Genomic DNA, 16,291 nt, shown 5'->3' with positions numbered 1-16,291 from the left:
AGAAAACCATGCATTTGACAGATCAAAACATGAAGAGTCTTGAAATTCTCTTTCCTGGTAGTTTTTGCTGTCCATTTCCCCCCAAATCATTCTGACTCCTGTATTTTACAGGTAATGATCTGGAATGATGTCCTGATAGGATGGGAAGGAGCAGCAGGATCAGATGTGAACACAAGAAACCTTGACCCTCCTCTGCCTCTGCTAATGAGCAGCTCCAAGAGACTTTCCTGATCCTTGTCCAGGATCATATCCTTTGCAAAGACTGCTCTCCTGGCCTGGATCATCCCTAACCCAGCCTGTGACAATCCAGGAGGTCTGGATATGAGTGTGGGGCTGTGAGCTGTGCTTCCAGTGCTGCCCAAAGAGCTGCTTCTGTTATTTTAAAATTCATGTTCTGATCTTCGAACAGGAGGGTGCAGCCTTGGGGCTCCTTTCCTCAGGGTCAGAGCTTTGGGCTGATATGTTTAAAGAAGCAAGGGCATTTTTCAGTGCCCAAGGCTGAGCAAAACACTTGAGCCCTCTGCCTGTCTCCCTCACAATGTGGGCTCCTCATTCCAGGAGAAAAGACAGCTTATTTCTTTGTCTCTCGGGTGTGTGTGGCGCCAGGCTCTGCCAGACCATGAGACAAACGCCAGCGGTCATTGAACTGGGACAAAAAAAGTCATGAAAGCAGAGGAATTTGGGTGGGAGGGGGAAGAAACTGCCTGTGCCTCTGCAGGGCTGCACTCTCAGTGCGAGCACACACAGCAGCTTTGCAGGGAGCAGGTTCCCTAGCACCTAAACAACACAGCAGCCAGAGGTGAATCAAGCTTGCAATTCCAAGATGAATTGCAAGCTGGCTGAATCCAGCTCAGGTTCAGACACAGAAAAACACGGATGAAAACAATGCCTAAGTAACAGGAATGTGGCAATTAGTAAAAATGTCTGGTGCAGGTCTCCTGTTTAGAGACATAAAAATAAAACCAAGGTGTTCATCCTCCATCACACTCCCCTTAGGTAAATATTACCATAAATTATCTTAAGATTTTGGCACCCATAGACAAGTGGATACTTTAATTAACCTCATTTCAGGCAGAGTCATCATGGCAATTTTTTTTTCTAAACCCAAAAATAAATAGACTATTAACCCTCAAATACAAGACCCATTTCACTGAACTGCTGGAGTTCTCTCTGTTCATATGAACTGTGCAAGAGAAGCAGCACAGCTCTCCCTACCGAGGACCAGTGGGATCAGCCACAAGTCAAAGATATTATCCCCATCCATTCTCACTCCAGGGGAAGTCCAGACACATCCAAAAAACATTTTTGCTTTTGCCTAGTTTATGAAATAAATACAAAATTAATTCTTTAATTCTCAAATAAATTCACTGTATCCTCTCCAGATAATCCCTGACGTTATTCTGGGCATGAGTGAAGACCTGTTTGTTAGAAGAGGAGTACTTTAAATTAAACTTCTACTGAATATTGTAAGTATTAATGATTATTGAAGTATTAATAGTCATTTTTCTGTCCTGGGGTGTTGATGGATGCCACATTTGTGAGTAGCTCTTTTGTCCCTGGGCACTGCACAGATATGGAGGGGCTTTTCTGCCAGTTTAACTCGGTCTGGTGCCACCTCTGTGGGAGGAGAGAAACCAGGTCACTGTGAAAGGCTGAAAGGAATTTATCACTCCATTTAAACAAGTGTATATTAAATGTCCACCCAGTCCTTCCAACAGCAAGTACAGCATCTGGGATTTACAATCCCTGTGTGCCTCCTTTTGGGGAGCCTTCTTTAGCCAAGGGGCTTTGAAGGGCTGAAACTCTCTTGCTCACTGGCCTGGGAAGGCAGTGATGGGTGTCAGGAGAGAGATGGGGACGTGTCACTGGGAGCGGATAGGAGGAGCTCTGCCATCTCCTCATGGACTGCTGTCCCACGGCATTACCTGCATGAAGGTGACACCCCCGGATGGTGCTGGAGGGACCAGGGCAGGGTTCATAGTGAGAGTACCTGACTCACCTGTAGAGCACAACACGGTGTTTTATTGGTGTCAGCCCTGCCAGCCACAGCCCTCCCCACCGGGCCGGGCCCCGGTGTTTAGAGTGCCTGACACCCGGCAAAGCAGAGCTGGGGATGCTGAGTCAGCAGTGGAGAAGGACGGGGGCACAGGAGCGTGGGCACACCAAGTCAGGGTGCGCTGTGCCCACGGCTGGCACCGCTCCCTGACACATCTCCTGGCGTTGTCATCTGGGCCGGCGTTGTTTTTTTTATTTCCATTAACGATGGAAACCACACGCCTGGACTTCGGGGAGGCACGGAGGCGGGGACAGTCGTTCCAGGGGCTGGCGCTGTCACCCAAAGGGACGGCTCGGCTGTCGGGGTCTGTGAGGGGGATGGCATTCCTGTGCCTCGGGCAGACGGAGCGGGAGTGAGAAGTCGAGTCCCGGCAACTGACGGGGTGGCGTCCCATGGCAGGAGGGGACGGGAGGAGATGGGGCGGGCTGGGGCCGGGACCGGGAGATGGGGCGGGTCGGGACTGGGAGATGGGGCGGGCCGGGGCCGGGAGATGGGGCGGGCCGGGACCGGGAGATGGGGCGGGCCGGGGCAGGGAGATGGGGCGGGTCGGGACCGGGAGATGGGGCGGGTCGGGGCAGGGAGATGGGGCGGGTCGGGACCGGGAGATGGGGCGGGTCGGGACCGGGAGATGGGGCGGGCCGGGGCGGGAGATGGGGCAAGTCGGGACCGGGAGATGGGGCGGGCCGGGCCGGGAGATGGGGCGGGCCGGGCCGGGAGATGGGGCGGGTCGGGACCGGGAGATGGGGCGGGCCGGGCCGGGAGATGGGGCGGGCCGGGGCGGGCCGGGCCGGGAGATGGGGCGGGTCGGGGCGGGCCGGGGGCCGGCCGGGGCGGGCCGGGAACCGCCATTGGCTGCCGGCCGTGAGGCGATGTGGGCCCAGCCGGCGCGGCCCCGGTGCTGGGATCGGTAGCGGCGATGGCGGCGGACGGCATGTGAGTCCCGGCGCTGGGATGGAGAGCGGGGGGCAGTGGGTGGATCCCGGCGGTGGGGTCGGGAGCGGGGTGGCGGCCGCGGCTCACGGTGCCCGTGTCCCGCAGGGCGGTTCGGCGGCGCGGCGGCCCTCGGCGCTCGGCGGCGGCCACGGAGCTGCCGGCCTGGCGGCTGCGCTGCGAAGGTGGGCGGCAGCTGTGGCGCTACCTGGGCGATGGCGAAGGCGATGTGGCGGAGCGGCGAGCGCAGACGGCGCTGGAGCAGCACAGCCTCGGGCTGGACACGGTGCGGGGGGCCCGGGCCGGGGCGGCGGGGCCGTGCCCGGGGCGCGCCGCTGAGGTGCCCCTGTCTCCCCACAGGGCGCGACGCTGCGGACGCTGCCGGCGGCCGGCTCGGCCCGGGACGCGGCCCGCAACGGGATGCGGTTCTACGCGGCACTGCAGGCCGAGGATGGGCACTGGGCGGGCGATTACGGCGGGCCGCTGTTCCTGCTGCCAGGTGAGCCTGGGCACCTGCCCGGGGGTGAGTGCCCTGCGGCTCGGCTCTCTACAGTGCCGCCCTGTCTGGTCCTCCAGGTCTCCTCATCACCTGCCACACGGCCAAAATCCAGCTGCCCGAGGGGTTCCGGAAGGAGATGGTGCGCTACCTGCGCTCTGTGCAGCTCCCGGACGGAGGCTGGGGCTTGTGAGTACCAAGGATGCTTCTCTGGGTGATGGCAGCTCCAAGGGGCAGGATTTGGAGCTGCTGTCAGACCTGCCCAGGCTCAGGGAGGGGGACTCAGCACGTGTGAGAGCTGTGGGTGGTTGGAGTTGCTTGTACAGCACTTCCCATACACTGTTGGTCACAGAGGTGGCCATAGCATCAAGTCTGGCCACATCTCTGGGGCACTTTATCCCAAAACATCATGTGTGACAAGGTAGTGCAGAGAAAAATGTTTATTCCTGTATTAGTCAGGTCCTTCTTTTCCAAAGTCACCTCTGGCATCCCGCTTCACCCTAGCAAAGACAGCCCTGTGTCTGGCTAATGGCAGTAGCTGACTAATGGATGTGGTGTTTCTGTGTATGCCCTTGACAGACACGTGGAAGATAAATCAACAGTGTTTGGCACAGCCCTCAACTACGTAGCCTTGAGGATCCTGGGGCTCGGGCCAGATGACCCTGACGTTGTGCGGGCCCGTGTCAACCTGCACAGCAAAGGTCAGCCAGGGGGCTGGTGCACTGCTGACAGAGGTCTGGCCACACCTGGGGGCTGCATGGAGCACTGGGGGCTGCCAGGCAGTGGAAGAACTGTTGTTCATACTTGCCTTTCATGGCAACTGCATTTTCATTTAATGATGGGAAGCTGTGTTGCATTTTTGTGCCGTTACCTGCTTGCCCTGCTTTGGGACATGTATCCCAGCCTGAGTAGTGTGCTCTCAAACACGGGGAAGAAAGTTGGGAGCTGGCATGGCTGTGTTAACCCTGAAAGCTGCTACTGTTCTGTGCAGGAGGTGCTGTGGGAATCCCTTCCTGGGGCAAGTTTTGGCTGGCTGTCTTGAACGTTTACAGCTGGGAGGGAATCAACACGCTTCTCCCAGAGATGTGGTATGTGCCCCCCTCACTGAGGAGAGAGGATCTAGTGTCAGTCCTGCCACCAGCCTGCACCCAGAACTGTGCCAGGCGCTGGTGATGGCTGGGAACTCCAGCTACAGCCAGGAACTGGAGGTGCTCAGGCTGCTTGTCAGCTGGCAGCCAGCAGCAGGCCAGGTGGATAGCACTGAACACTCCATCCAAGGGAGATGCCAGAGCACAGCCCTGTTAGCATTTCCCACAGGGTCCCTAACACATTCATGTGCTCCCTGCCTGCCACCAGTATCTTCCAGCAGCCAGAACTGGGCCCTAGCAGGAAGGGACAGCCACATGTGAGGCTGCCAGCCCGAAACCCTTGCTTGTACCCTCTCTGAATACTCAGAGGGCTGCTGGGTGTCAGAGAGGGGAAGTGTCTGGAGGAAATTGGGGGCTGCACAGTACCAAGGGCTGCTGGTGCTTTGTCAGCAAATGCCATTAACTATCAGTGCAGTCCTCTGCCTTCAGTGTCCCATGTGTGTCCCAACTAGCATCTCTCCTTCCTCTTTGAGCTTGAGGTCCTCCCTGCCCTGTGTCAGCTGGGAGTATCGGGTGTCAGGAGGGGGAATCCGAGCAGGGCCAGGCTGTGTGTATATCCCCTAGTGCAGGAGACAAGGAAAGGCTGCCCTGCTCTGGGCATTCCACACAACATCTCTCCAGTGGCCCTTGGCCTTCCCTGTTCCTCAGAGCAGCACTTTCTCTGTTGCAACCAGGCTGCTTCCCACGTGGTTTCCAGCGCATCCGTCGCGGCTCTGGTGTCACTGCCGCCAGGTTTACCTTCCCATGAGCTACTGCTATGCCAAGCGTCTGTCAGCAGAGGAGGACGAGCTCATACGGAGCTTGAGGCAGGTAAGGAGGGAGCTGATGCCCCACTGTGACAGGGACACGTGGCTCTGTGGCCAGCTGCTGTGCTGGCCATGCTCCTGTGAGCCAGCCTCTCATAAGCTGCACGGTGTCTGAGGCAGCTGCCAGCAGTGCCTGCCCCGGTGCTGCTCCTGGCTGGCCAGGCTGCCCTTTGCTGTCTCCTGCAGGAGCTGTACGTGCAGGACTACGGCAGCATAGACTGGCCAGCACAGAGGAACAACGTGGCTGCCTGCGACGTGTACACCCCGCACAGCTGGCTGCTGGCTGCTGCCTACGGTGAGTGCAGGGGCTGCTGCCAGGAACACGGGGCCTTAGGGTCTACTGCCTGCTACTGGTGTACACCTTGCAGCTGGGATGGAGACTGGAATGTTGTGATCCGTGGCATTCTCCCTCCCTGAGAGCAGCAGGGCCTTGTACCCATGTCCTCAGGCCACTCTGGGGCAGAGCTTTGCTCCGTGCCGATGGTCGTTGGTCGATGGTTGATGTGTGAGTTGGGGTGCAGCCTGCCACAGCAAGTGAATGTGGCTGCACGGGGTGGGGTTTGTTCGCTGCATGTCCCTTTCTTCTCCTGCAGCCATCATGAACGTGTATGAAGCTCACCACAGCGCCCACCTGCGGCAGCGAGCCGTCACCGAGCTGTACGACCACATCAAGGCTGACGACAGATTCACCAAGTGCATCAGCATCGGCCCGGTAGGACGCGTGCTCTTAACCCTGTAGTGTCTCTTTGCTCTGCTAGGACCAGCTTGTGCAGGTGTGCCATGTATTAATCACCAAATCTTGCTCAACTCCTCCTGCTCCTGATGCTCAAGAGCTTCAGGCCAGCAAGGCACAGGAGATGCAGAGGGCATGGGGACAGCTGTGGCCCTGGTGAGGGGTACCTCTCCTTGAGGTCCAGCGAGATGATCTCATGGCACCTGCCCTGCTAACGCAGCTATGCTGGGTGATGTCACATTGGCATCAAGGCCGAGACAACCTCTGGGTGGCTTTGTGTTGAGTGGGTTGATGTATGTTTCTGGGGCTGGAAGAAGCTCTATCCAGAGCAGTGACAGTGCTCCTCTTGGCAGATCTCCAAGACAATCAACATGCTGGTTCGCTGGTTTGTGGAAGGGAAGGACTCCCCAGCTTTCCAGGAGCATGTTTCCAGGATCCCTGACTATCTCTGGTAAGGGCTGAGTGTGTCCATCTGGCACAGCACACCATGACTTCTGACTTGCCTCCTGGTGCTCCCACTGTGCCTGTGCTGCAACACTGTGCTCTCTCCCCCCACAGGCTGGGCCTCGATGGCATGAAGATGCAGGTGAAGTGCTGTAGGAGTTCAGCTGTGACTGAAGGGACCCTGGTGTGCTGGGGCAGCCTGTGGAGTAATGGGATAGAGTGTTCATCCTAGGCCTGAGCTCCTGGCATCTCACCTCTAGAGCCTGGTGGCCTTCTCACTGTCATTTCCCCCAGCTGTGCCAGGAGGGAGTACTGTCTGTCCTGCTAGTTTGCCTCCCTGTGGCATTCCATCCATCCTCATGAGTCCTGGGAGAAGGGCAGGAGAAAGCCAGGGCCCCGATTCTCAGTGTGGGCTGAGCTTTGCTTCTCAGAGCCATTGTGTCCTGCTGTTCCTTGATGCTAGCCACCTGTCCTGCCTTGGCTGTACACAGAGCAGACTGAAGCAGCTGTCTCATTTTGTGCTGCCCTGCTGTTCCTTGACCTGCTGCATCTGTCCTCTCTGTGCCAGCACAGGATGACACAGGAAGGAGCTGTTGGGGGGATGTGCTGTCCCATAGTCCCCACAGCTGGGTCAGGCTGCTCCTAGCACCTGCCTCTCACTGTCTATTTTCTCTCTTCCAGGGCACAAATGGATCCCAGCTCTGGGATACTGCTTTTGCCATCCAAGCCTTCCTGGAGGTAATGCATCCTTCAGTGCTACCTTGGGAAAATGATCTCTGCTCATGAGTCCCCAAGTACCAGAGCTCCTGCTGTGCAGCCCCTTGGAGCTCTGTTCTGGCCTGGCATGCTGTGACTGAGCTGGGGTAACATGGCTGGCTACAGCCCCTTGCTGACTGCTCTCTGTGCATCTCTGTTCCTAGGCAGAAGCCCAGGAGATGCCTGAATTCACCTCCTGCCTCCAGAATGCCCATGGGTTCCTGCAGTTCTCCCAGGTGAGCAGAGCTGGTCAGTGGTGTCTCACACACTGCCTGTGCAGGCCTGGCTGTTGCTCAGAACCCTGTTGGATGCATCTGTTGCCTTCTGAAGAGAGCTTCTGAAGGGCTGACTAGCAAAGTCCCAGGCCCAGCCTCCTGTTTGCTACTCCCTGTTTTCAGGGAACCATCTTTGAAGCTTGGAGAGGGCTTTAGCAAGGCTCAGGATTGCTTGAGTTGTCTGCCTAAGCTTAGAGAGGCTGGAAAACTGAGAGCTTAGGCTTATTTGCCCTGAAGCATCATTCTGGGAAACCCAGGACCATTGGATAGTGACTGTATGAGCTCAGCTTCTGCTGGCCAGGCCAGCAGGGGCTCAAGGTGAGGGTCATTGTCACCAACAGCTTGATGCATATGTGTGACAGTGTTCACAGGGGTCCGAGGATGAGGGAAGAGATGAGGATCTGACTCCATGTTTCAGAAGGCTGATTTATTATTTTATGATATATATTACATTAAAACTATACTAAAAGAATAGAAGAAAGGGTTTCATCAGAAGGTTAGCTAAGAATAGAAAAAGAAGGAATGATAACAAAGGCTTGTGGCTTGGACAGAGAGTCTGAGCCAGCTCACTGTGATTGGCCATTAATTAGAAACATCCAGCATGGGCCAGTCCCAGATGCACCTGTTGCATTCCACAGCAGCAGATAATCATTGTTTACATTTTGTTCCTGAGGCTTCTCAGCTTCTCAGGAGGAAAAATCCTAAGGAAAGGATTTTTCATAAAAGATATCTGTGACACATATGCAATCACTGGTCTTGTTTGTGGTGCTGCTGCATTGAAAGCAGATGGTTCCCTGGCAGGCAAGCTCCCAAAGGGGGCTTTAGCAACACTTGCTGAAATCAGGCAAAAAGGTGATTTCTCCCTGCTCCAGAGCTGACCTTTTTCCTGTCTATTTCCCTCAGTGAAAGGGAGGTACTGTGCACTTCCACGTGGAAAAACCACCTGCAATGGTTTCAGCCCGTGGTCCTGCAGCCAGGCACCTCCAGGCTGCCCTCACTTGTTTCTTGTCTCCTGCAGATCCCCGAGAACCCACCTGACTACCAGAAATATTACCGCCATATGAACAAGGTACGATGGCTGGCACTGGGGCAGGGATTTGGGCAGAGGGAACAGGAATCAGGGGCAGCACCTGCTCTCTTCCAAGAACAGAGTGGCTGAGGGAAAGTGATCCTGCTGCCTAAGCCCACCTGATCCTTTTCCAGGGTGGCTTCCCCTTCAGCACGCGGGACTGCGGCTGGATCGTGGCAGACTGCACAGCAGAGGGGCTGAAGGCAGTAATGCTGCTGCAGGAGAAGTGTCCCTTCATAGCCAAGCCTGTGCCTGCTGAGCGCCTCTTTGATGCTGTGAATGTGGTAAGAGCTGCAAAAATGAAGCCAAGGCACATGAGAAGCCAAGGCCCAAGGAATTGTTCGATCTGGTATTAGATCTGGTTAGATCTGAGGTAGTGTGAGGCCTGGTGTGGCAGCACTTGTTGTGATTCAGAGCTGCCTGTGTCACCTAATGTCGTGTGATGGCCCAGGTTGGGCTTGCTTTGTCACAGTGGTTTGGCACCTGGGTTTTCTGCCTGCCCCATACACCTGTAGGTCTCACTTTATCCTCACAGCTGGCTTAGGGCCAGACTGGAGTAGTGCTGCCCATGAGGTTGTACCACCCCCTCTCTGCTTGTCTGGGCAGTTGCTGAGCATGAGGAACCCAGATGGAGGCTTTGCCACATATGAAACCAAGCGAGGAGGCCACTTACTGGAGCTGCTGAACCCCTCAGAGGTGTTTGGTAAGGGGCTTGCTTGTCCTGCCCACTGAGAAGGGACAGAGTGGCCTGGGCTCACCATGCCCTGTGGGTGCCTGGCAGGGGATCAGTGTGCCCTGGGTCAGGGACAGGCTGGCAGTGGCTGGCCTGCAGGCTTGCCCACACAGGGGCTGTGGCACTGATACCCATTGCCTGCTGCCAGGTGACATCATGATTGACTACACGTATGTGGAATGCACATCAGCTGTCATGCAGGCACTGAGACACTTCCAGAGCCAGTTCCCTGAGCACCGAGCTGTGGAGATCAGGTGAGGCACTGAGATGGGAGCTGGGCAGGGGAGAAGGCAGGCTCACTCTCCCAAGCTGACTGCCATGGCCTCCTGAACAATGGAGTTGCCCGTCTGCATGCTCTTGTCTCTTGTGCCCTCCAATAATGGGACCCATCCAAGCCTCAGAGGGGCTGATGGAGCCCCCAGTGAAGCAAACACTGAGTTTGAGCTGCTTCTGAAGTGGATGACTTCTTTCCTGTCCAGGGAGACTCTGCAGAAGGGGCTGGATTTCTGTCGCAAGAAGCAGCGAGTGGATGGGTCCTGGGAAGGGTAGGTGATGTTCCCAGCACCCCATTTTCTTCTGGCTGCCCCAGTGTGAGAGGGATCATCATGGCAAGTGTTCCTGGCTGGCAGGATCTGTGGGAGGGAAAGGAAGGGCTGATCCTCCTCTAGCTGCTGTGCTTTGCTCTCAGTTACTCTCCCTCCAGCCCAGATAGAACAGGTACAAGACCCAGAGAAGGTTGGGGTGGTTCCAGCTGCTGTGGTCCCAGTTCTGCCGACACTCGAGTTAGCTGGGAGCAGCTGCTGGTGGGACTGGGCATGGCTGGGCCATAGGGGAAGGCAGGCTGCAGCTCTGTGCCTGGCTCTGCTCTTCTGTGAGCACAGCTGTGTGGCAGTCTGCCTCTCTCTGGGGCATTGCACCCCTGACAGTGCTGCTCTCCCCTTCTTCCTAGGAGCTGGGGGGTTTGTTTCACCTATGGCACCTGGTTTGGTCTGGAGGCGTTTGCCAGCATGCAGCACACATACCACAACGGGTGAGAAGGGAATGTCTGGGTGCCCTACCCCTACCCTACCTCCTGGGCCAGGGTAGGACTCTGTGGTGGGGCTGGATGGATCCCTGGCTGTGCATGGACTGTCCTGCCTCAGGGACTGCTCCTCCCAAATCCTGTGCCTGCAGTATGGCCAGGGCACTTGCTGCTTTACCCTCAAACTCAGGGCAGTCCCAGCCATGGGCACTGCTCTCTTTGCAGCTGAGAACTGTGGGCATCCATACACTCTGTCCCCAGTCCTATCTTGATTCTGGCCCCCATCCCTGCAGGACTGTGTGCCAAGAGGTGGCCCAGGCCTGCCAGTTCCTGATCTCCAAGCAGATGGCAGATGGAGGGTGGGGAGAGGATTTCGAGTCCTGCGAGCAGCGCACATACGTGCAGAGTGCCGAGTCACAGATCCACAACACCTGCTGGGCCCTGCTGGGGCTCATGGCTGTCAGGTAAGAGTAGCCCCAGTGCTCAGGGAAAAGAGATCAAACTGGGCTGGGTGGCCTTGGGCCTGGCTGGTGTGACCCAGTGCAAAACAAAGCTTTTGATCATGACGGCAGGCCTCCAGCCTGGGAAAATGGTGCCATATTCATAATATTTAGTGTCTTGGGGTTGTGGGGAGCCCTTCCCAAAGCACTCAGCATGCCTGGGGCAAGCTCAGGGCAGCCAGGAGGTGGTTGAGCTCTCCAGACACGTGGATGAGGGTTTGCAGGTGGTTTGGATAAAGATGCTTCCATTTCCCTTGCGCTTTGTAGGTACCCTGACATCAGTGTGCTGGAAAGGGGCATTAAAGTGTTGATGGATAAGCAGCTGCCCAACGGGGACTGGCCTCAGGTACATCTTAAGTCTTTCCAAGAAGTTCCTGAACGTGCATCAGCAGTCCCCTGCCACTCATGCCATCCTGCTCTCTGCTTGTCTCCCAGGAGAACATCGCGGGGGTGTTCAACAAGTCGTGTGCCATCAGTTACACCGCGTACCGCAACATCTTCCCCATCTGGACGCTGGGGCGGTTCTGCCGCCTGCATCCCCAGAGCCCCCTGGCTGGGCAGCTGCCAGCCAGAGCCAGCCCCTCGGCTGGGGCAGGCCAGGAGGGGCAGGGAGCCCTGTCTGCTTGAAGATGGGACACTGCTGGGGATGCCACGGCCCCGGACTTGTCTTGGATCTGGAGTCTGCGTGGGGCCATGGCGGTGTGTGGTGCGTGGGACATCTCCATGCTGACCTTAGCATGTGGACTGCTGCCTCTGCCAGGGAAGGGTGCTGTGCCGGTGCTGCAGAGCCTCTGCTTGCTGTTGAACCTCTTCTAAACATTCCCTTTGTAAGGTTTTTTCCAGGTATGTTCTCCATCCCCAGGTGGGGAGTGAAGTGCCTTTTCAGACCATTTTGAAGAGCAGATGGAGCTGCCGAGCTGTGTTGTATTCCACATTTGGACAGACTCTCATCCTGGGTTGCAAGGCTGCCTTTATTGTCACAGGCTGGCTGTCTATACCAAGAGTGTGGGATTTGGGGTCTCCCCTGTGCCCACCATTGGGGCTTGAGGGGCGCTGCACAATCCCTGCTGAGCTGACCTCTTTACTGTGGGTGCCAGCAATGGCCTTTGAGTTACTTGCTCTACTCTGGAGCCCATGGTGGTGGGGAAGGACACCTGTCCTCCTCCAGATGTGTGAGAAAAGGAGTGCTTTGCTTAATTTTCTTATTCCTTTGCTTAATTTTCTTATTGTTCTGTCCCCCAGCTGGTGGCACCTAGCTTCCCCAGGTGAAGTCACCACCAGCCCTTGGAGAAGGGGCAGCTGAAGCAGAAAGCTGTGAGGTGGTTGGCATCATGGCACAGCCTGAGCCCCAGAGCTCCAGGCTTCCCCAGCTCAGACCACGGTGCTGTGGGGCATTCCCAGGTCATTGTCAGAGCTGGAAGTCAGATGGGATAATAAATTGCTAAGGGTGATGCAAGAGGAACTTCACTGTGTTCTCCTTTCTGTCTGCTAGTGTGTGTCCCAGGCAGAGAGGAGCTGGCACAGCAGCCTCATGTCCTGTGCCTTGGGTTGCCTGTCCCAAGATGTATGAGCAGCATATCCACCAAACCATGCTGGGAGCCTGTGCCTCCCCTAATGCATTTAGCCACAGAAAAATGGAATCAAGGAAGCAGCTCATTAAAGGAGTGTGATCACTTCCCTCATCCTGCTGTTTACGCTCATGCAGATGAGCAAGACAGAAAAACTTATTTATTTAAGAAGATTCAGCTCAGGCTGTCTCAACTCAGCCTGTTTGCCTTTTCTAAATTATGGACATCTTTACACCTGCCTGTGATATTACTCTGCATTTAAATTCCTTCTTGCTGAAACTGAGTTCTTCAAATGTCATGCAGTGATGTGTCTTGAAAGGACATGGCTGTGTGAATTTCACCTATTGTTAAAATCTGCTCCAAGCTGCAATTTTGGGTTGGGCACGTGCAGAAGAGATCAAGGAGATACAGGCTCTATTCAGTACAATTCTTGTTTGATAGAAACTGCTTCTTCCAGGAGTCCTCTGACACTCTTCCCAGGGATCTTCTAGAGTGCTTTGATCCCCAATTTCAGAGATCCCAGGTGTCAGTCCTAGACTACTCCCAGGATGTTACCCGAGGTGATTTTTCTCCTTTGGAGAAACTCTCAGCTCTGTGATCTATTCAAGATTTATCCCAGGCATCTGGAGTCTTCTGATCTATGGTTTGGGGACCTGACATCCTCGGTAGCAGCCCCAGACTCTTCCAAGAAAACTTTCTGAGATTATTTTTCTCTTTTGGAGGAAATCTGTTTCTGTTTCTCAGGAGATGCAGCACATGAAAAGAGATACAAATGCAGACTGGAATTTTTACATGCAATAAAAAGAGATCCAAGATTTAGCCATGACCATGCTGATCCTAAGCACTGTCTCTTGACATGATGCCACCCACTTTGTCCCACATGGACTTTCAGTGTCATGGTGCACTTAGGAGAAGGCAAGTGACCCTCAGGGTCTGTACAGGGATCAATACTGTGTAATGTTTTATGAATGACATGGAGGAAAGGATCGAGAACACCCTCAGCCAGTCTGCAGATGACTCCAAGCTGAGGGTGCAATGCCACACCTGAAGGACTGAATGATGCAGAGGGACCTGGACAAGCTCAGCAAATGGCCCATGGAAGCCTCATGAGGTTCAGCAAGGCCAAGTGCTGATGCTGCACCTGGGTGAGGGCAACCCCCAGCATCAGTCAAGCTTAGGGGAAGAAGGGATTGAGAGCAGCCCTGCCAAGGAGGGCTGTGGGTACTGGTGGGTGAGAGCTGGACATACCCAGGCCATGTGTGCTCACCCCCAGAAACCAACCCTGTCCTGGGCTGATCCCACAGCGTGGGCAGAAGGACGGGGGTTCAGGGTGAGACCTGGACACCTGCAAAGCTGTGGGAACACAGTTTGTGGTGACTGGGAGTGGGGCTGGGGCCCAGCCTCATCCTTAATGGGCTACAGCTGTGAGAAGCAGGTGAGCAGCACTGACAGCAATGAGCCATGGAGTGCCCAGGGGCACTGAGCAAGCACCAAAGGGAACAGAGGGCACACAGGTGCAGGGCATCAACAGGAGGGGATAAAAGGCTGGGCTGAAGAACAAGAAGGGCAAATTCTTGCAGCCTGCTGAAGAGGTGAGGTCTTACTCTGTGTGGGTTGAAGCTTTCTGAAATTGTGTGGTGATGCTCTGTGTATGGTGGCCATCTCAACTGCTGTATGTGCTGTGATATATGCTGTGACACAGAGCTGCCTCCAGCCCTGGGGCTCAGCACAGGAAGGACATGGAGCTGTTTGAGCAAATCCAGAGGAGACCACAGAAATATTCCAAGGGCCTGAGCCCTCTCCTGTGAGGAAACGGTGAGAGCTGAGGGTGTTCAGCTTGGAGAAGGAAAGGCTCCAGTGAGACCTTAGAGCCTCTTCCAGTGCCTAAAGGGCTTCCAAGAGAGACTGAGAGGGGCTTTGGACAAGTGTCTGGAGGGCAAGGACAACAGGGGAATGGCTTCACACTGCCAGAGGGCAAGGTTAGATGGGATATTAGGAAGAAATTCTTCCCTATTAGAGTGCTGAGACCCTGGCACAGGCTGCCCAGAGAAGCTGTGGCTGCCCTGGATCCCTGCAAGTGTCCAAGGTCGGGTTGGATGGGGCTTGGAGCAGCCTGGTCTGTTGGAAGATGTCCTTGTCTGTGGCAGGGGGGTGCAATGACTCTGTCACTTGATGACCTACCACTGCTGAGCATGTGGCACTGCCAAGCAATGGGAGACACAATGAGGAAGCAATGGCCTGAGAATGGGGATGTGCTTCAGGCTTCAGTTCTCTGAGGGGGAAGATGAGGCAGGAGCCTGCTGACTGCTCACATCTTCTACACAACACCATCCTGAGCAGGAAGGCTCCTCCCAAGACAGAAGGAGACTCCTGGCTGTCTATCCCTATATCCTACCTAACCCACCCAACAGCATCCCCCCTGGGACAAAGGCTTCTCTCCTCTGAGGACAGAAGGAAACTGCTGATCACCCCTTTGACCCTACAAAACCCCTGCTGGGCAGGAAGGCTCCTGTCCCTCCAGAACAGGCACTGAGATTGTGGGCAGGAAGGTGATGCCAAATTTTGCCCCAAAAGGCGAGAATAACTGCTTAAGAGACTCAGTTTAAGTCAAATAAGCAGGAGGTATTTTATTGCGACGCGTCGGAGAAATAACAAAATGGATTTCTGAGTTTCCCGTAACAAAACAAGCCTTTTATACAGTTTTTAGATATAGGATTACATCAGATCATATACATAATCATATCTTTGCATGAATATTCATATGGGGCGTGGTGTAGGCGGAGCATGGGCGGGGACACCTCTTTTGAGGATCATCTTGGTGGTCGTTCCGGTTGCCTTCATCATGGGCTGGGGTCTCCTGATGAGTCTTCCTCCTTAAACTTTTGAACTTCTTTCCTAATTTGGCCAATTCCCGGTGTACTTGGCTTGGTCCCCATGGCTTGGCAAGGCTCCTAGGGTCAGTTTGACATTGTTGATTCTGAACATGCTTAGCCCATCAGTTCCCCTATCCCTATCTCTCTTTCCTGTCATTGTGTTCCATGCTTTAGCCGATTTATTGCTCTATGTGTTTCCTAAATGCTATGCTTTCTTCAAATGCCTCACATGCTATGTTTTAACTCATTATTTCTTGAAGGCTATCTGTTTTGGGGCTTCAAAGGAACAGAAGACTTGTGGCTAACTGTAGCATCTCAGGTGGGTGAGGGGGAAACCGGGATGCCATGGGAGGACACCCTTTTTTGAGAGACATCCTGAAACTCTTCCCCACAGTCTTCTGGTTTCTTCTGGTTCTGTAGGTTAATAATCTCAGTAACATCATCCCTGTTCTCCTCCTCAGTTCTGCAAAGTTCACTGTTTGTAGCTTGCCCATTGGCATGCCCTTGGCTTGAGGATACAGTGGAGGCTTGACGCTCCTGCACTGTATCCCCGTTGGTTGTTTCCTCCTTACTCTGCCTTCCTTCCACCACCACTCTGCCCTTTAGCCATTGGCCCCAAGATTGTGCTACCCCACCTACTCCTGACTGTTTATAAACCCTGGACCCTTCTCTAGTTGGGGCTCTTCTATCCCTGAATTCTTTCAGTGTGCTTGTTATTAAACCACCCACAGAACTGGAACTTGCATACAAAGAGCCCCTCCTGCTTTCTGCATCGGCCTGTGATTATCAACTGACTGTGTGAGGGCCTGGTGCCTGCCTGAGCCATCCACCTTCTCCAGAGGAAAATGCTCTTGGGAGGGTGACTGTCCAGGCATCATCTGCC

At 55.0% G+C, this 16,291-nt stretch overlaps 1 protein-coding gene across 1 annotated transcript; it reads left to right on the top strand.

Moving 5' to 3' along the window:
• The first annotated feature begins 3,164 nt into the window (after positions 1-3,164).
• On the top strand, positions 3,165-11,681 carry LSS (lanosterol synthase). The gene is made up of 21 exons (XM_058028151.1): positions 3,165-3,272; positions 3,347-3,485; positions 3,563-3,671; positions 4,062-4,183; positions 4,474-4,570; positions 5,305-5,440; positions 5,623-5,731; positions 6,030-6,148; positions 6,523-6,620; positions 6,728-6,755; positions 7,295-7,351; positions 7,534-7,605; positions 8,663-8,713; positions 8,848-8,997; positions 9,320-9,416; positions 9,595-9,700; positions 9,926-9,991; positions 10,396-10,476; positions 10,761-10,931; positions 11,235-11,313; positions 11,403-11,681. The coding sequence occupies exons 2-21, from the start codon at positions 3,407-3,409 to the stop codon at positions 11,592-11,594; spliced, it is 2,019 nt and encodes a 672-aa protein (XP_057884134.1). The 5' UTR covers positions 3,165-3,272; positions 3,347-3,406; the 3' UTR covers positions 11,595-11,681.
• The last annotated feature ends 4,610 nt before the right edge of the window (positions 11,682-16,291 follow it).

Source organism: Melospiza georgiana, chromosome 7 (genome assembly GCF_028018845.1).
Source record: "Melospiza georgiana isolate bMelGeo1 chromosome 7, bMelGeo1.pri, whole genome shotgun sequence".
In the NCBI taxonomy this organism is placed as follows: Eukaryota; Metazoa; Chordata; class Aves; order Passeriformes; family Passerellidae; genus Melospiza; species Melospiza georgiana.
This window is presented reverse-complemented; position numbering and strand designations above follow the sequence as displayed.